This window comes from Ailuropoda melanoleuca, chromosome 3, assembly GCF_002007445.2.
Source record: "Ailuropoda melanoleuca isolate Jingjing chromosome 3, ASM200744v2, whole genome shotgun sequence".
NCBI lineage: Eukaryota > Metazoa > Chordata > Mammalia > Carnivora > Ursidae > Ailuropoda > Ailuropoda melanoleuca.
The window spans coordinates 115,722,396-115,742,665 of NC_048220.1; the positions used below are offsets into that span (position 1 = coordinate 115,722,396).

Consider the following 20,270-nt stretch of genomic DNA (forward strand, 5'->3'; position numbering starts at 1 on the left):
GTGATTATTTCATCCAATTGATGTTTCCTGTTACAGATTGTATGCAGGTCCAGAGGTAGATATATGGAGCAGTGGGGTTATTCTTTATGCTTTATTATGTGGAACCCTTCCATTTGATGATGATCATGTGCCAACTCTTTTTAAGAAGATATGTGATGGGATCTTTTATACCCCTCAGTATTTAAATCCGTCTGTGATTAGCCTTTTGAAACATATGCTACAGGTGGATCCCATGAAGAGGGCCACAATCAAAGATATCAGGTAATAATGCAGCTTGGAGATGATCAGATCTAATAGTTTCAATGATACAAGTTAAGTGAAAGAATAAGTTGCAGGACAGAATGTACAATGTAATGCCATTTTTATGTTAAAAAATATAGTATATAGGCACATTTATTGTATTTTGGTATTTAAAAATACACATTGAACAGGCTATTTGGGTAAGATTAGTAGTAGGGAGGGCTTTCACTTTTTACTTATGCATCTTTCTTTTGAAATTGTAACAGTGAATATTATATTCGCTTTTAAATTTGAAAAAATAGCTAATGTGAAATAAAAAGGACCCTGGTGGGGTTTTACATTTGTAGTGGTTCTTTAAGATTTTCTGTAGTATGCCTCATATTTGACTTTTATGTATTCTCATTAGGATTAATGCTTTTCAGTAGTAATAAATTTCTGTGTCACTATTTGAGTTCTGATCTTTTGAATTACTCTGTTTTTTCTTTTGTTCATCTCAAGTAATGAGGACAGTTTAATTTAATCAATGACGTGTGGTTTTGGGGTAGTATACACTGAATCACATGTGAAATTAACAGGTTTGTAAGTTTCATATGGAGGGGCATGTTTGTACCGCCACTGAAAAAGGACACATCATTCTCTAAAATTTAAAATATCTAAATGAAAGATGCTGTTTCTTGTCTTTTACATGTTTTTTCCCAATTTAAATGTAGTACGTGACGACTGGAAAAGACTTAGAAAACACCCAAAAAATAGAGAACTGAAATGATCTTTAATTTTGTCACCCAGAAGATAGTCATTGCTCTTTGGGTGTTTTCCTTTCTTGATGTTTATAGTTTTAGCAGTTTTTGACACAGTTCAGGTCAAACATATCCTTTTATATATGAAGTTAGGAAACTCTCAGTTCCTTCATTAAAAATGAGGAGATGTTCTTAACTTCATAGAGTTGTTTTATGAGATGAGATAATGTATAGGAAGTGTTTAGCCTAAAACCTACCACATAATAAGCATTCAGTGAACGATACTTGTCTGTTTTGGTTTTTTCACCTAACATTATTTCAAAAGAGAATTATAATGAAGCCACAGAATATGTTCTTTTTGAGGTGGAAATAAGCTGGTCTTCATCATTTGTTTGTCATTGTCATTTATGCCAAAACTTTAAGGAAAAGTGTAGACGTTTCTTTTCCTGTTGGTACAGCACTGCTTTCTCCCTCTTAAAACCAGAAGGAGGTTGGAGCATTTCCTCCAGTATACACAATGAAATGTGAGCCAGAAGAGGAAAGTGTCAGTTTCAAAAAAAAAATGAAAATACAATATGAATATAAATATAAATGAATCCATATCCTAAATTCCCTAAACTGTTACTTGCAGTCTCATCTCTACTCAAAATCCTCTTCCTGACCCTGCCATTTTCTCTTAGGGAACATGAATGGTTTAAACAAGATCTTCCAAAATATCTTTTTCCCGAGGATCCATCATACAGTTCAACCATGATTGACGATGAAGCCTTAAAAGAAGTATGTGAAAAATTTGAGTGCTCAGAAGAGGAGGTTCTGAGCTGCCTTTATAACAGAAATCACCAGGACCCTTTGGCAGTTGCCTACCACCTCATAATAGATAACAGGAGAATAATGAATGAGGCCAAAGATTTTTACTTGGCGACAAGCCCACCTGATTCTTTTCTCGATGATCACCACTTCACTCGGCCCCATCCTGAAAGAGTACCATTCTTGGTTGCTGAAACACCAAGAGCACGCCACACCCTCGATGAATTAAATCCACAGAAATCCAAACACCAAGGTGTAAGGAAAGCAAAATGGCATTTGGGAATTAGAAGTCAAAGTCGACCGAATGATATCATGGCAGAAGTTTGTAGAGCAATTAAACAGCTGGATTATGAATGGAAGGTAAGAGAGAAAGGGCATTCTGACTATAAACACATTTGGAAAACCTGTAGCCTATAAAATCTTTTCTAGAAGAATTTCTTTTGATTTTGTTTTTGTCCATACCATACACTAGGTTGTAAACCCCTATTATTTGCGTGTTCGAAGGAAGAATCCTGTGACAAGTACATACTCCAAAATGAGTCTGCAGTTATACCAAGTGGATAGTAGAACATACTTACTGGATTTCCGTAGTATTGATGGTATGTACATCCCACAAAACAACATAGTTGACATACTAGACTTGTTACCTAACTTGGCTTTTTAGTCTTTGATTCTTTTGAAGCTTCTTGAATTGTTCCTAGCAATTCAATAGCTAAAGAGTATAAAATGTGATTCTGTGCCTCTGTGATGTCAACATTTGTGAATCGTATTTTTCTTGTAATCTTACAGTGTATTGTCCTTTTAAGATTGTCTTAAAGCCAGATGCAGTCTGATCCCAAAGTGATAGTTTCTGCCACAATTTCTGTTTTTTGGGTTGGTTCATTTTGGTAAGATGAAATGTTTTATTTGGAAATAAATGTTGACTTTTTATTAAGTATTTTTTTATATCTGATGTTTAATATTTTTATTTTTCATTCAAGAGTTAAAGTACAGTTAGCTTTTAGAGTTGATTGATAAGGCAATGTGAACAGATTTGATTAGTAGCTCATAGGACAAGAAATTATTTGACAAGTAAGGTTTCTTGCAGGAGACTGAGAGAGAAATGTTTTGGACAGGTTAGGGACTCAGGGTTATTTTTCTTCTCTCACCCAGGCTTTTGCTCCCAGCTTGACACTAGAGACATATCAGAGATATGCATCCTTTATTAGTTTTGTAAGGGTTACATGATTCCAATTTTATCTATCTCTCAGTAAAGTGTTCTTAAATAATAGATCACTTTTTTTTTTTTAAGATTTTGTTTATTTATTTGATACAGACAGAGAGAGAGCACACAAGCAGGGAGGAGCGGCAGGAAGAGGGAGAGGGAGAAGCAGGCTCCCTGCTGAGCAGGGAGCCCAACGCAGGGCTCTATCCCAGGACCCTGAGATCATGACCTGAGCTGAAGGCAGATGCTTAACCGACTGAGCCACCCAGGTGCCCCAATAATAGATCACTTTTATATGAAGGCACTATATAAGGATTCCTGGGACTAAAGCATCTTACGTTCAAGATAACTGTCATAATTAGTTTAAAGTGACATTGTTAACCTTAATTTTAGACTGTTGTGCGTTTCCTTTTTTTTTTTTTTTAAGATTTTATTTATTTATTTGACAGAGATAGAGACAGCCAGCGAGAGAGGGAACACAAGCAGGGGGAGTGGGAGAGGAAGAAGCAGGCTCATAGTGGAGGAGCCTGATGGTGGGGCTCGATCCCATAATGCGGGGATCACGCCCTGAGCCGAAGGCAGACGCTTAACCGCTGTGCCACCCAGGCGCCCCTGTTGTTCATTTCTATTTACCTACAGTCATAAACAATCAGAGACAATCTGATGATCAAATCACTGAAATATTCAAACTTTTTAAGTTGGGTATTTTAATTTAATTGGTCATCAAAATGATGACATTACTGCAGTATAAAATCTTTAAAGTACCTCCTTGAATTTTTTTAAAGAAACGTTATATATTATTTTACTGTTTTAATAGTTTGAAAATGAAAACCTGTACTTAGAAAATATGTCTTTGATTACCGTTATGTATAGTTTGCTAGAATATCTTAACTATTTAGAGTGATTAAGTTGAGGTAAATTATTAATAGCAGAAAGCAGATGTTTTTGTTCTTGTTTTTATTTATTTGTATTTTATTTATTTATTTATTTAAAAAGATTTTATTTATTTATTAGAGAGAGAGAATGAACAAGCAGGGGGAATGGCAAGTAGAGGGAGAGGGAGAAGCGTGTCCTGCTGAGTAAGGAGCCGGATGTGGGGCTCAATCCCAGGACTCTGGGATCATGCCTTGGGTTGAAGGTAGCCGATTAACCAACTGAGCCACCCAGGTGCTCCTGTTGTGTTTATTTTTAAATGGGAAAAATATCTTATATGCCAGTGTATGTATATGAGTAGACTATAATAGACTTTTAGTAAATGGTGTGATACCAAACATGGTTTGAAATTTTTTTTTTTTAAAGATTTATTTAGTTAGGGGTGCCTGGGTGGCTCAGGTGGTTAAAGGTCTGGTTTTGGCTAAGGTCATGATCCCAGGGTCCTGGGATCCAGTCCCACATGGGCTCCCTGCTCAGCGGGGAGTCTGCTTCTCCCTCTGCTGCTCCCCCTGCTTGTGCTCTCTCTCTCTCATGTCCTCTCTCTCAAATAAATAAAGTCTTTTAAAAAAAATGTTGAAAAAGATTTATTTATTTGAGAGTGAGAGGGAAAGGGGCAGAGGGAGACAGAGAATCCCAAGCAGGCTCCCCATTGAGTATGGAGCCCTATGTGGGGTTCAGTCCCATGACCCTGAGATCATGACCTGAGCTGAAATCAAGAGTTGGACATTTAACCAACTGAGCTACCCGGGCACCCCTGAAATTTATATTAATTCAGATTTCCATGTGCATACACTCTTAAAGACTAACTTATGTTATCTAGTAAAAAGCCTGATGGGACACAGGTGATTCATAATTCAAGTAAATACTTTGCTCTATCCCAGCATTATAAAAGAGTATAACTGTATATATAAATGTTCTCTCACAAACAGAGCCTTTAATTAAGTACAAGTTTTATGGCAGTTCTTCATTGGACAGATCAATTGAGTTAAGGTATATTACCACTTCTGTTCATCTAAGATTGTATAGAACTATTAGATGAGATTTACCTATGAATTTTTGTCTTCTTTATAAACCAAAGGATAGTACCTTTCTAGTATCAGAAAGACACAGGTTTGAGGTGATATACTGGCTAGAGCTGTTTTTCTGCTTATCTCTCTGTCCAGATGCTGTTTATTTGCTAACACATACTAATGTAGTCTGTGATATGGAATGGATTTTATATTTCTCATTGTATTTGAATCAAATTTATAACTTTAGGTTTATTAGCCCCTGAGTTTGCCAGTTGAATGAGCATTTACTGTTTTGTTTTAAGGATGTCATTTATTTATTTGACACAGAGAGAGAGCGCGCACAAGCAGGGGAAGCAGCAGGCAGAGGGAGAGGGAGAAGCAGGCTCCCCGCTGAGCAGGGAGCCCAGTGTAGGGCTCTATGACCCAAGCCGAAGGCAGATGCTTTTTTTTTTTTTTAAAGATTTTATTTATTTATTTGACAGAGAAAGAGAGACAGTCAGCGAGAGAGGGAACACAAGCAGGGGGAGTGGGAGAGGAAGAAGCAGGCTCATAGCAGAGGAACCTGATGTGGGGCTCAGTCCCAGAACGCTGGGATCACGCCCTGAGCCGAAGGCAGACGCTTAACCGACTAAGCCACCCAGGCGTCCCAAGCATTTACTGTTTTTGTATTCTGTTCCCAACTTTAGTTTTTCCTTGCTTTCTGTTTATAGGAATCGTTGCTTTTTTATGAGCTCGTAAATCAAATATGAAGAGAAAGTGGGAGAGTGAAAAGCACTGAAATGATAGGAGACGTAGGTTCTAATTTACCTGTGTTCATTTATCACCTATGGCAGTCACTTGACTTTCTGGGGTTTATGTTTTTTTATCAGTAGAACAAAGAGTTGGATGAGGTGATTTCCAGTATTATTTCCAAATTTTAAGTGCATTTATTCTATGATTTTAATATAGAGGGGTTAATTTTTATTGCTAGGGAAGGGTATTTATTGAGCCCCATGTTATTAGTTTATTGGGCTCCTAACTTTGGATTGCAGGACTGATTATGTACTGTACGCAATCCTGATTAGCCATCAGGAGAATACACCCTGTAAGGAAAAAAAGGCAGATGGTTTCACACAGACTCATCACCTCTGTCTTAGAAAGTATTCAACGTAAACATGGTCTTGATAGCTGGTCAGCGGTCTCAAAGAAGCAAATTAAATACTGTTAAACATTTGGGAGGTGTCATGGATTATAATACATTGAAATTTTTTTGTCCAGATGAAATTACTGAAGCCAAATCAGGGACTGCTACTCCACAGAGATCGGGATCAGTAAGCAACTATCGATCTTGCCAAAGGAATGATTCAGATGCTGAGGCTCAAGGAAAATCCTCAGAAGCTTCTCTTACCTCATCTGTGACCTCACTTGACTCTTCTCCTGTTGACTTAACACCAAGACCAGGAAGTCACACAATAGAATTTTTTGAGATGTGTGCGAATCTAATTAAAATTCTTGCACAGTAAACCTAAAACTTTGCTTATTTCTTTGATAGCAATAAGCATGCATAATAAATCATAGCCAAATGCTTCCATTTATAATCAAGTTATACATAATTATAACTGAGGGTTGGCCTTTTGGAATGCAGTTTGCACAGGAATTGGAATATGATTAACAGTTAAAAGCCTAATGTGCAAAAATGAATTAAGATAATTTTGTTGTTCATTGTTTAGTAGGCATATAGCATAATGTAATATTCACAATGAATTATAGGTCTCTCAGGCTCACTTGATATTTGGCTATTTTATATTTAGTGTACACAGGGCTTTGTAGAATATTAATTTACCATAAAGGCCTTCATATATTATTACATGTTGATGTGTTATATAACTGCTTCATAAATTTATTCAATAAATATTTGCCTAGAATCCCCGGAGACCTTTATAGGTGATTTTGTTTTGGGGGCTCCTTATCTTCTTAAATAGCAAGTTATCTTCCAACAGTAGTGATAGTCTGGATGACTCTTCCATATCTCTTCCCTTAATATTCTTTAGTATCTGGTAAGCACATCAAAGATATTAGACACAATTAAACTTTTCTCTTTAGCTTGGTTAGTCCACAAACGCACAGAACTTATATATTCAGATATTCTAGGCACTAAGGTAAATCTTACAATTTGTCTCACTATATTCTGTACATAAATTTCTCTTTGTATCACAAGAACTGAGTTGCATATGCTATAAATAAATCATGTTTTTGTCAATCTCACAAATTTCGCTGCTCATGTCAGTATTGAATGTATATAAAAAATTTCTAGTCATTCAGTTACAAGTATCTTTAAATTGATTTTGCACACAGAAAGAACATTTCTTACAAACTGTTTAAGTTCTCAGATAAGACTTTTTCTCCCAAATTTTATCACGAACATTTTTAAAAACAGAAAAATTGAAAGGCTGTAGGGTGATCACATGTGTATCTACCATTTAGATTCCACGCTGGTCAGCATGTTGCCACGTTTGGTTTATATCTATATGTGTATATGGATATAGTTGTATATATGTATGTGTGTGTGTGTGTGTATATGTATATATATGCTTTTTCCCCCTGAACCATTTGGATGTTGCTGACATAGTCACTCTTAACACTTCAAGCATCTCCTAAAAATAATGACATTTTCCTAAAAAACCATAATACTACTATAAAATTAGTAATTCCCAAATGTCATTTAATCATGCATATTTAGGTTTCCCCAGTTGTCCTCCAAATTTCTTATGTAGCTCATTATTTCAAACCAGGATTCAATGAAAGTTTACACATTGCGTTTGGTTGCGTCTCCTTAGTCAAATATGACATTATTATTTCAGTAAAATATGGAACAGTTAAGTTAGTTCTTCTAAATGGTCACATGTTTTGGATTTTAATCATTTTTTAAAAAGTAGCATTATGGGAACTGCCTAAAGATGCTTAATTAATCTCTGTTAAGGTCTCTATATTTTCTTTTCCTTGCTCTTTCGTTTTTCCTAGTGGCATTCCGTTATAGTTGTAATTGAAGATTTAAAGTCACCTCAGTTAAATAATTGGTGTCATGTGTATGCTAATAAAAAATAAAAAATACTATATCACCCATAATTGCCTTATACTATTTTAACTTCAAGGTATTGATTTTTTTGGTATCAGTCATTTTTCGATTGCAAAAGAGCTATCTTATTTCTCATTTCGTACCTTTGTATTATAGGACTGTTTTTGGCAAATACAGTGAGCACCTATGTAACCACAGTAACGTACTCAAGTGTCTTGATAGCTTGCATAGTTAACTGTAGCTGTAGATTGGGCTCCAGCACCCCTAGAAACATGCACTGAATTCAGAAGAAAAATCTTGCTTCTTTTTGTCCAGGGCTTGTCTATTCAACTTAGAATCTGAAAGCTGTATAAAATAATAGGAGTTCAACTTAAATAATAAGTTCAAAACTGTATATATAACTTGTATGTGGCCCTGTGTTTTGAGGATATTGACTTGATGTAGGGTCTATAAGCGCAGCATTACGTTCCTGATGTTAAGAACAGAAGACTGTATTTTTAAAGTTACAGATTTGTATATAGAACTAAGACATCTTCATAATGTCTCTATAAGCTGTTGTGGGTGTGGGGGGAACAAAAGGAGGAACCAATTCAATAGGACCTTCTAAAAATTGTTAATTTTGTAAACTTTGCTTCTTATTAAGTTATTGCGATTCCTTTTAGTTACTGAGTTTTATTTTGAAGATATTTAAATATTGCACTTGTACAAATAGTATGATAAATGCACAGATTATTGCAGTAAATTCTTTTTTAAGCTGGGATATTTGAAATGACAACTTTTGGTTGAATATGTCAAGGTTGCATCAGGATTTTCAAAAATTTGTAGTTTGCAAATTCTTACTAACTGAAGATAAAGGGGAGTCAATGCAAATGATTTTTAGTCTTTTTTTATTATCTTTTCAGCAATTTATATTTTTTGTGATTTTATGCAACCATATTTTTACTTTGTCTTGACAACTGAAAGATGTATAAGGTTTTTGCCAGAAATGTACTGTATACATAGTTTTAAATATAACAGATTTTACTGATATGTAAAAATTTTGCCATTAAAATAAATGATTTCTCACTGAGAGGAACTTTTCTACCAGGTTGGGGGATATGGGAGCTTAATATATCTAATTTAATTTCACTGAAATAAACTCCATTGCTTTTACTTTGGTTTTATTTTCTCTTGAGATGCTTTTGTAGTTTTTCATGAAAGTTTTAAGTGATCTTATACAAAAAGTCCTGTGCTCTCACTCTCCATCCCCCTTCCCCGCTTTTTGACCTTGCAGTGCTACCACTCACACTGAATGAATGCTTGGTGGGCTGTGGCTGGATGGAGAACTCCATGCATCTGTATTCTGACTGGCACCCTCCGAATGAAAGACACACGTGTGTGGTTTAAATCTTTTCCCCTTAACTCCCGTCCATCTTCTCCACCCACAGCAGAAATCTCCCTTTCATTGTGAATTCTCCTGACAAGATGAATGAAGTTATACACAAAACATAACAATAAATTGGTAATAGAGTAGAAATCAGTCTTTGTAATACAATATCCCTGAGATGTGTTCATGTATGTTTTGACTGGGGTATATTTAAGCATATAATTTAAAATACTTTGATTTAGAAAATGGATGATAAAAACATTTTTCATGTTACACTGCTTAAATTTTTTAACTTCTGGGAAAGCTAAAAAAGACACACCTGTTCATAGCTGACCACCTGTGCACCTTTTTGACAATGTGTCTTAATATAAAATATAGTGCTTAAACACATCTTAGCACTCAAACATTGTGATTTTTGTCTCAACTAAATTACTGATTTTTTATTTCATCTAAAAATTAACCACCCGAACAAAATATTAAGACAAATGCAATACAAGCCAAAGTGGTTACCAGTTTTCCTTGTTGCTAACATTGGATTTGGTTAGAATTCCACTACTCTTAGAATTCAACTGTAATGAAATCTTATATCCCATATGGCATCGTTAGGGCTTGATTGGGCTAGATTGTTGGCATTCTAAATCTTTAAAATAGTTCGACAATTGTAACAAAAGGAAACAGTACCAAAGAATGTTATGAATAGCACATAAGATTGTTCTTTAGGGAATTCATAAATTGCTCTAGATATTTATTTACCCTGACTGTATAAAATTGTACAATAAATTCTCGTTTGAAAAATCAATATTGAACTGTTCTATTGTAGACAAATAGACTGTTCTACTTATTGTGAATGCCAATAAATATTAACTATGATAAACTGAGGGTTTCTAGTACTTGGAAGATGATCATAGTGTCAATAAACAGCATGAGAAATGTATTAAATATACTAATAGTTACCTCAAGCTCATAGGCTAACATAAGTGGTGGGTGAAGTGTGAAAACTTATTGTTGGAGGTAGCCTTACCAGAGTAAACTTACTTGAGAGTTTTAGGAAAGACCCCTGGAAAGGGGTACAGCTTCCAGCACCACTTAATTATTCACTCTGCAGACTATATCCCCTCATATAGCTACTATGAACCAAGCACTAAGAACGTGACCATAAGGCATAAATCCTGCTCTGAGTGTCTTGTCAGGGAGATACATGTTTTTTTTTTTTTAAAGGCTTATAGAAGTATATAATAGACAAAAGTGCATAAATCATAAATACTCGGTTTGATGAATTTTTTTGGTGTTTTTGGTTTGCAGTGAACACGGCCATGTCAGCTTCTACCCATATTAAGAAACATGCCATTACCTTTGTGTCTTTTATAATTCAATATCAGAAGTGATATACTTCTATACAATACACTTCTATGATATGACAGTATATTATTTGCAACACCGTGCATTGTTTTTCTTGAAGTTAACGGGCTGTCACATACCCAAGCCTGAATAACTAGCTGGACTGCTGGTTGTTTTTCTAAATAAGAACTGTATTCCACAAAAAAGTATTTACTTCAGTTTATAATGCAATCGCACAAGTGCTTTTACTTGAAACATCATACTTCAATACACAGCAGAAGTACTTTATGAATATGAAGGGTCATTTTAATAAAATAAGTTGTATTGCTTCATGAAGGACATTCTTGAGTGACTGCATTTTTTTTTTCTTTTCTTTGGGTACTGAGTGTGGCCAAGAACACAAGGACAACTAGCACAGTTGGGTATCATCGCCTTGATTCCAGCTGAGCCGCCATCAAGTTTTACCCACCAATGCTTTTCAGTGCAATGTTATCAGTGCAATGTTAATGTGAAAATGGCAAATGATGTCTTCCGTGAACTCGAAAATGGTTTGAAAAGGTCTTGGCAACCCTCAGGGGTCTGAGGATCGCCTTGGAGCATCATTGTTCTACAACAGGCGTTCTCAGTGGGGCAGGGGTGGGGGAACGATTTTTCTTCCAGGGACATTTGGCAATGACCGGAGACAATTTTGGTTGTCAGAACTGGTGGTAGTGGTGGAGGGAGTGGATGCTAATGGCATCTAAGTGGGTAGATTCCAGGGACGCTGCTGAACACCCTGCCCCGCACAGGAGAGCCTCCCTTTCCTCCACAAAGATGATGCACTCCGAAATATAATGCTGATGCTGAGAAAGCCTGTTTTACGGAAACGATCTTCCTTTGCACAAGATGGCTACATCGATAAATTAACAATCTTAGTTTTTCAATTTCCTAAACAGTTCTCTGTGTTACATTTCCGCGCTTAATTATTTTCAAGACATAAACCCCAGCTACTTTCAGATTATAATTCTTCTGGGCCCAACTTAACTGTTTTTTCCAACGTGAAGCCTACAGTTGAACCACGGGCCTCCCTGATCTGCTTCCCTGGACCCCTTTCCCATGGAGTTTTGCTTCTTTCGTGTGTGTCTGGCCGGTCTCTTAGCTAGGCTGTAAAATTCTTTAGGCTGTAAAAATCTTAATGCTATGAACTCCCCCCCAGATCTTTCCCCCAGCCTCAGCTGTTTCACCTGCCCACTGAATGGGGTGTGCAGTCTGGCTGGAGCTGCCTCTGTCTGCGCGCACTTCAACTTGCGCAGCCCTAGTTTCCCGCGCTCACGCCCTGCGGTCGCCCGTGCGCCAGATGCTCCCGGCTGCTACTAGAGGGCGCTCCGGGCCGGGGTGGCCCAGACTACAAATCCCAGAGGGTAATGGGGTGGGTACGGCCGCAGTGACTTATGGGATTTGTGGTCCCGAGAAAGAGATTGGCAACTACAAGGCCTCTGAGAGGCACCTCTTCCCCGCCTGTCTCTCTGCGTGGTTCCGATGCCCGGGTAGGCCAGGCCAGGCCAGTTTCTTGGGAGACCTGGTACCAAAGGCGGGCTGGTAGGAGGTCGGGCATGTTAGTTTCCGTTTCCGGTGGGTAAAGGGCAAGCGCAATGTAAACACGGGACCGGGGGAGTGGTGATCAGGTAACTGGGGTTTACGCTGACCGTGGAGGAAGCCGGAGGAAGAGGAGGAAAACGAGGCTGGTGGATCTTGTGGTTAGGGGAGGAAGGGCCTTCAGACGTCGGAGTTGACACCCGAGAGGGGTGTGGCAGAGCCGGGACACTAAGGTTGGTCTCTAGAGATGAGCAGTTCTAGGGGGTCGGGCCCTCCCTTACGCCTGCGTCAGGAGCGGCTTCCGCGTTTCCACGGCGGCCGGTGCGGCTTTGACCTTCCCTTAGCGGTGGGAGGAGCGGAACCGAGCTTGCGTCCCACCCCGCGATGAGGGTGTCTGAAGCTGAGGACTGCCTGCTGGACTCGCGGGTGACGTCCAGGGCAGCCTTTATGAACTTCGCACGGGGAACTTGCTAATACAGGTTTCTCTCTTGGGGTGACATTTTCGGGTAAATTGCTTCTTGAATTTCTTACCTCTGAATACATCCCGGTACCCGAAGGATGCCGTTTCGATTTCCTAATGGTGTTCATGTGGTGGTTTCTCGCCTTAGGTGCTGCATGCTCCGATGCAGTGAAGACAGGCATTCTCGGCTTGTGGCTGGGTGAACTGTCCAGCCGTCCCCAGTAACTGAATGCCTACTGTAAGGATCAGAAGCAGAAGAATTTAGAACACAACTTTGTTGTGTAGAGTTTTCATGGTGTTCATTAACTATATAAGTCTGTATAAAATGAATTTGTGTTGTTTCATGAGTTTAACGTGAAATCTATATGATTATGATTTACCCATATGACTTCTTATCCAGGTGAAAAAACGTAGAGGCTAGGATGTTGGTGCCTTTTGCATCTAACTATAGATTCAGGAAAGCCTCATTTATAAGAAGTTTTAATTTGACATTCAGATAACCTTAGAGGAACAATAAACTAGTAGTAGTTAAGATAACCAAATCAACTCTGAGTGTTAAGTGTTTCAGGCTAGAGACTGTTTTGCATATATCCTAGGACTCAACCTCCTTTAAAGCCTGGCTAACTTTTATTTTTCAAAACTTACCAGCCTCAAGTGTCTCCACTGAAGTCATAGTATCCCTTGTTTACTCTCTAATAGCACTTACTCTGGAGTGTATTGACTACACTCTTGTGGTCTCCAGACAGTTTTGAAGAAAATACAAAGCTGTGCTAATGGCCTTGGTAACAGATTCAGGCTTTTTAACCTGAGTGGGCCCTTGATACTGTTTGCTATCTTTATTCATCCCTTATTGTTGCTTCTCCTATTTTCCCATTCTCTATAGTGACTGTTTTGGAACTTTTTTATTCTTCTCAAATATTCCAAACTATTTCTTTTCCCTTTACTTGGAGCAGATGACTAGCTGCCTGTTCCTCTGGGAAATGCGAAGCTTAGGGGTAGGAAATCCATCATCTTTTCCTCCTATCCCTGAACTTGCCTGTACTTTTCACTCGGCATTAACTCTTGTTTGAGAGGAATGTATTCTTCTCGCTCTAGAAATAGAGCTCTTTTCGGTAAACTTGTCAGTTACTAGTGGTCATCAGGCCTTTTATACCCCTGTAACGTCATTCTCTCCTGACCTCCACAACCTCTGATCTCTGTAGAAGAGCTTACAGGATTTGTGGAGGAAGATGGCAGAAACACCTGAGGCAGTGTTACGTGTGACTTTTTCATACATGGTTGAAAACCACCATGTGGAGTCTTAAGCCTGTCTCTGCCTTTGACATTGAGAGCAATGGTTTCGGTTGGATGATGGGGGAGGGTAACGGGAGTCTGGTTACCTATTAATTTTTATTTTATTTATTTATTTATTTTTATTTATTTTTTTAAGATGGTTTTGGTTGGAGGATGGGGGAGGGTAACGGGAGTCTGGTTACCTATTAATTTTTAAAAAATGTATATGCATATCTCTGTTCCTTTTTCCTTTCCTCTTCACCTTAACCCCTACTTCCAATAATATGTAGACTTGACCAATGATTTTTTTTTTTTAAAAGATTTTATTTATTTATTTGACAGAGATAGAGACAGCCAGCGAGAGAGGGTACACAAGCAGGGGGAGTGGGAGAGGAAGAAGCAGGCTCATAGCAGAGGAGCCTGATGTGGGGCTCGATCCCATAATGCCGGGATCACGCCCTGAGCCGAAGGCAGACGCTTAACCGCTGTGCCACCCAGGCGCCCCTTGACCAATGATTTCTAATGTAATTTGCCTTAAGTAAATACACCAGGTTTCCTCTGTTAACGGGTTCCCACACTACCTGGTCCCTCACACTGCTGATTTAGAAACAAAGTTCCATTTGGAAACTTGAAGCCGGAAAATGCAATCGTCCTCATTCTTGTCATAGGGACAATCATAAACACAAGAGTTCTTATCTAGATATCTTATCCTGATATCTTATGAGACCTTCCTAATGATTTATTCTCTTACATTGGCTTCAGTCTGTGCCTCTGGCCTTCTGTTCCATAGTAACCACGCTTCATTTTGAGCCATTTCTTGGTTCATTCCCTAAGTTACTTACAGTCCTCTTCAAACATAGGAAACTCGTTCTCCAATACTATAATGGGTCTGGGGAGAGAGCTTGGCATCGTCCTAATTCCCTAGTATAGCTTATAATACATTACTCCTCTGGGCTTTTTTTTTTTTTTTTTAAGATTTTATTTATTTATTTGACAGAGAGACAGCCAGTGAGAGAGGGAACACAGGCAGGGGGAGTGGGAGAGGAAGAAGCAGGCTCCCAGCAGAGGAGGGAACCCCATGCAGGGCTAGATCCTAGAACCCTGGGATCATGCCCTAAGCTGAAGGCAGACACTTAAGGACTGAGCCACTCAGGCGCCCCACCCCTCTGGGCTTTTTGAATAATCCCTGCTCCAGTGGAGAACATGTGGTTCACCTTTATCTGCCTGTGCATTTCTTTATTGCTACAATTCATTGAAACTTCCTTGTATTCNGGAAGGGTATTTATTGAGCCCCATGTTATTAGTTTATTGGGCTCCTAACTTTGGATTGCAGGACTGATTATGTACTGTACGCAATCCTGATTAGCCATCAGGAGAATACACCCTGTAAGGAAAAAAAGGCAGATGGTTTCACACAGACTCATCACCTCTGTCTTAGAAAGTATTCAACGTAAACATGGTCTTGATAGCTGGTCAGCGGTCTCAAAGAAGCAAATTAAATACTGTTAAACATTTGGGAGGTGTCATGGATTATAATACATTGAAATTTTTTTGTCCAGATGAAATTACTGAAGCCAAATCAGGGACTGCTACTCCACAGAGATCGGGATCAGTAAGCAACTATCGATCTTGCCAAAGGAATGATTCAGATGCTGAGGCTCAAGGAAAATCCTCAGAAGCTTCTCTTACCTCATCTGTGACCTCACTTGACTCTTCTCCTGTTGACTTAACACCAAGACCAGGAAGTCACACAATAGAATTTTTTGAGATGTGTGCGAATCTAATTAAAATTCTTGCACAGTAAACCTAAAACTTTGCTTATTTCTTTGATAGCAATAAGCATGCATAATAAATCATAGCCAAATGCTTCCATTTATAATCAAGTTATACATAATTATAACTGAGGGTTGGCCTTTTGGAATGCAGTTTGCACAGGAATTGGAATATGATTAACAGTTAAAAGCCTAATGTGCAAAAATGAATTAAGATAATTTTGTTGTTCATTGTTTAGTAGGCATATAGCATAATGTAATATTCACAATGAATTATAGGTCTCTCAGGCTCACTTGATATTTGGCTATTTTATATTTAGTGTACACAGGGCTTTGTAGAATATTAATTTACCATAAAGGCCTTCATATATTATTACATGTTGATGTGTTATATAACTGCTTCATAAATTTATTCAATAAATATTTGCCTAGAATCCCCGGAGACCTTTATAGGTGATTTTGTTTTGGGGGCTCCTTATCTTCTTAAATAGCAAGTTATCTTCCAACAGTAGTGATAGTCTGGATGACTCTTCCATATCTCTTCCCTTAATATTCTTTAGTATCTGGTAAGCACATCAAAGATATTAGACACAATTAAACTTTTCTCTTTAGCTTGGTTAGTCCACAAACGCACAGAACTTATATATTCAGATATTCTAGGCACTAAGGTAAATCTTACAATTTGTCTCACTATATTCTGTACATAAATTTCTCTTTGTATCACAAGAACTGAGTTGCATATGCTATAAATAAATCATGTTTTTGTCAATCTCACAAATTTCGCTGCTCATGTCAGTATTGAATGTATATAAAAAATTTCTAGTCATTCAGTTACAAGTATCTTTAAATTGATTTTGCACACAGAAAGAACATTTCTTACAAACTGTTTAAGTTCTCAGATAAGACTTTTTCTCCCAAATTTTATCACGAACATTTTTAAAAACAGAAAAATTGAAAGGCTGTAGGGTGATCACATGTGTATCTACCATTTAGATTCCACGCTGGTCAGCATGTTGCCACATTTGGTTTATATCTATATGTGTATATGGATATAGTTGTATATATGTATGTGTGTGTGTGTGTGTATATGTATATATATGCTTTTTCCCCCTGAACCATTTGGATGTTGCTGACATAGTCACTCTTAACACTTCAAGCATCTCCTAAAAATAATGACATTTTCCTAAAAAACCATAATACTACTATAAAATTAGTAATTCCCAAATGTCATTTAATCATGCATATTTAGGTTTCCCCAGTTGTCCTCCAAATTTCTTATGTAGCTCATTATTTCAAACCAGGATTCAATGAAAGTTTACACATTGCGTTTGGTTGCGTCTCCTTAGTCAAATATGACATTATTATTTCAGTAAAATATGGAACAGTTAAGTTAGTTCTTCTAAATGGTCACATGTTTTGGATTTTAATCATTTTTTAAAAAGTAGCATTATGGGAACTGCCTAAAGATGCTTAATTAATCTCTGTTAAGGTCTCTATATTTTCTTTTCCTTGCTCTTTCGTTTTTCCTAGTGGCATTCCGTTATAGTTGTAATTGAAGATTTAAAGTCACCTCAGTTAAATAATTGGTGTCATGTGTATGCTAATAAAAAATAAAAAATACTATATCACCCATAATTGCCTTATACTATTTTAACTTCAAGGTATTGATTTTTTTGGTATCAGTCATTTTTCGATTGCAAAAGAGCTATCTTATTTCTCATTTCGTACCTTTGTATTATAGGACTGTTTTTGGCAAATACAGTGAGCACCTATGTAACCACAGTAACGTACTCAAGTGTCTTGATAGCTTGCATAGTTAACTGTAGCTGTAGATTGGGCTCCAGCACCCCTAGAAACATGCACTGAATTCAGAAGAAAAATCTTGCTTCTTTTTGTCCAGGGCTTGTCTATTCAACTTAGAATCTGAAAGCTGTATAAAATAATAGGAGTTCAACTTAAATAATAAGTTCAAAACTGTATATATAACTTGTATGTGGCCCTGTGTTTTGAGGATATTGACTTGATGTAGGGTCTATAAGCGCAGCATTACGTTCCTGATGTTAAGAACAGAAGACTGTATTTTTAAAGTTACAGATTTGTATATAGAACTAAGACATCTTCATAATGTCTCTATAAGCTGTTGTGGGTGTGGGGGGAACAAAAGGAGGAACCAATTCAATAGGACCTTCTAAAAATTGTTAATTTTGTAAACTTTGCTTCTTATTAAGTTATTGCGATTCCTTTTAGTTACTGAGTTTTATTTTGAAGATATTTAAATATTGCACTTGTACAAATAGTATGATAAATGCACAGATTATTGCAGTAAATTCTTTTTTAAGCTGGGATATTTGAAATGACAACTTTTGGTTGAATATGTCAAGGTTGCATCAGGATTTTCAAAAATTTGTAGTTTGCAAATTCTTACTAACTGAAGATAAAGGGGAGTCAATGCAAATGATTTTTAGTCTTTTTTTATTATCTTTTCAGCAATTTATATTTTTTGTGATTTTATGCAACCATATTTTTACTTTGTCTTGACAACTGAAAGATGTATAAGGTTTTTGCCAGAAATGTACTGTATACATAGTTTTAAATATAACAGATTTTACTGATATGTAAAAATTTTGCCATTAAAATAAATGATTTCTCACTGAGAGGAACTTTTCTACCAGGTTGGGGGATATGGGAGCTTAATATATCTAATTTAATTTCACTGAAATAAACTCCATTGCTTTTACTTTGGTTTTATTTTCTCTTGAGATGCTTTTGTAGTTTTTCATGAAAGTTTTAAGTGATCTTATACAAAAAGTCCTGTGCTCTCACTCTCCATCCCCCTTCCCCGCTTTTTGACCTTGCAGTGCTACCACTCACACTGAATGAATGCTTGGTGGGCTGTGGCTGGATGGAGAACTCCATGCATCTGTATTCTGACTGGCACCCTCCGAATGAAAGACACACGTGTGTGGTTTAAATCTTTTCCCCTTAACTCCCGTCCATCTTCTCCACCCACAGCAGAAATCTCCCTTTCATTGTGAATTCTCCTGACAAGATGAATGAAGTTATACACAAAACATAACAATAAATTGGTAATAGAGTAGAAATCAGTCTTTGTAATACAATATCCCTGAGATGTGTTCATGTATGTTTTGACTGGGGTATATTTAAGCATATAATTTAAAATACTTTGATTTAGAAAATGGATGATAAAAACATTTTTCATGTTACACTGCTTAAATTTTTTAACTTCTGGGAAAGCTAAAAAAGACACACCTGTTCATAGCTGACCACCTGTGCACCTTTTTGACAATGTGTCTTAATATAAAATATAGTGCTTAAACACATCTTAGCACTCAAACATTGTGATTTTTGTCTCAACTAAATTACTGATTTTTTATTTCATCTAAAAATTAACCACCCGAACAAAATATTAAGACAAATGCAATACAAGCCAAAGTGGTTACCAGTTTTCCTTGTTGCTAACATTGGATTTGGTTAGAATTCCACTACTCTTAGAATTCAACTGTAATGAAATCTTATATCCCATATGGCATCGTTAGGGCTTGATTGGGCTAGATTGTTGGCATTCTAAATCTTTAAAATAGTTCGACAATTGTAACAAAAGGAAACAGTACCAAAGAATGTTATGAATAGCACATAAGATTGTTCTTTAGGGAATTCATAAATTGCTCTAGATATTTATTTACCCTGACTGTATAAAATTGTACAATAAATTCTCGTTTGAAAAATCAATATTGAACTGTTCTATTGTAGACAAATAGACTGTTCTACTTATTGTGAATGCCAATAAATATTAACTATGATAAACTTAGAGGGTTTCTAGTACTTGGAAGATGATCATAGTGTCAATAAACAGCATGAGAAATGTATTAAATATACTAATAGTTACCTCAAGCTCATAGGCTAACATAAGTGGTGGGTGAAGTGTGAAAACTTATTGTTGGAGGTAGCCTTACCAGAGTAAACTTACTTGAGAGTTTTAGGAAAGACCCCTGGAAAGGGGTACAGCTTCCAGCACCACTTAATTATTCACTCTGCAGACTATATCCCCTCATATAGCTACTATGAACCAAGCACTAAGAACGTGACCATAAGGCATAAATCCTGCTCTGAGTGTCTTGTCAGGGAGATACATGTTTTTTTTTTTTTAAAGGCTTATAGAAGTATATAATAGACAAAAGTGCATAAATCATAAATACTCGGTTTGATGAATTTTTTTGGTGTTTTTGGTTTGCAGTGAACACGGCCATGTCAGCTTCTACCCATATTAAGAAACATGCCATTACCTTTGTGTCTTTTATAATTCAATATCAGAAGTGATATACTTCTATACAATACACTTCTATGATATGACAGTACATTATTTGCAACACCGTGCATTGTTTTTCTTGAAGTTAACGGGCTGTCACATACCCAAGCCTGAATAACTAGCTGGACTGCTGGTTGTTTTTCTAAATAAGAACTGTATTCCACAAAAAAGTAT

The 20,270-nt window shown here is 37.1% G+C and overlaps 1 protein-coding gene across 12 annotated transcripts in view; it reads left to right on the plus strand.

Annotated features, from left to right (window-relative positions):
- The window catches only part of PRKAA1 (protein kinase AMP-activated catalytic subunit alpha 1), a 33,698-nt gene extending 24,645 nt beyond the window's left edge, over positions 1-9,053 (plus strand). For all 12 annotated transcript variants that reach the window (XM_002922610.4, XM_019803141.2, XM_002922611.4 and 9 more), the window contains 4 exons: positions 37-261; positions 1,658-2,144; positions 2,257-2,383; positions 6,189-9,053. In XM_002922610.4, coding sequence (XP_002922656.1) covers positions 37-261; positions 1,658-2,144; positions 2,257-2,383; positions 6,189-6,433 — 1,084 coding nt within the window. In that variant the 3' untranslated portion in view covers positions 6,434-9,053. The remainder of the gene's footprint in view (positions 1-36; positions 262-1,657; positions 2,145-2,256; positions 2,384-6,188) is intronic.
- The last annotated feature ends 11,217 nt before the right edge of the window (positions 9,054-20,270 follow it).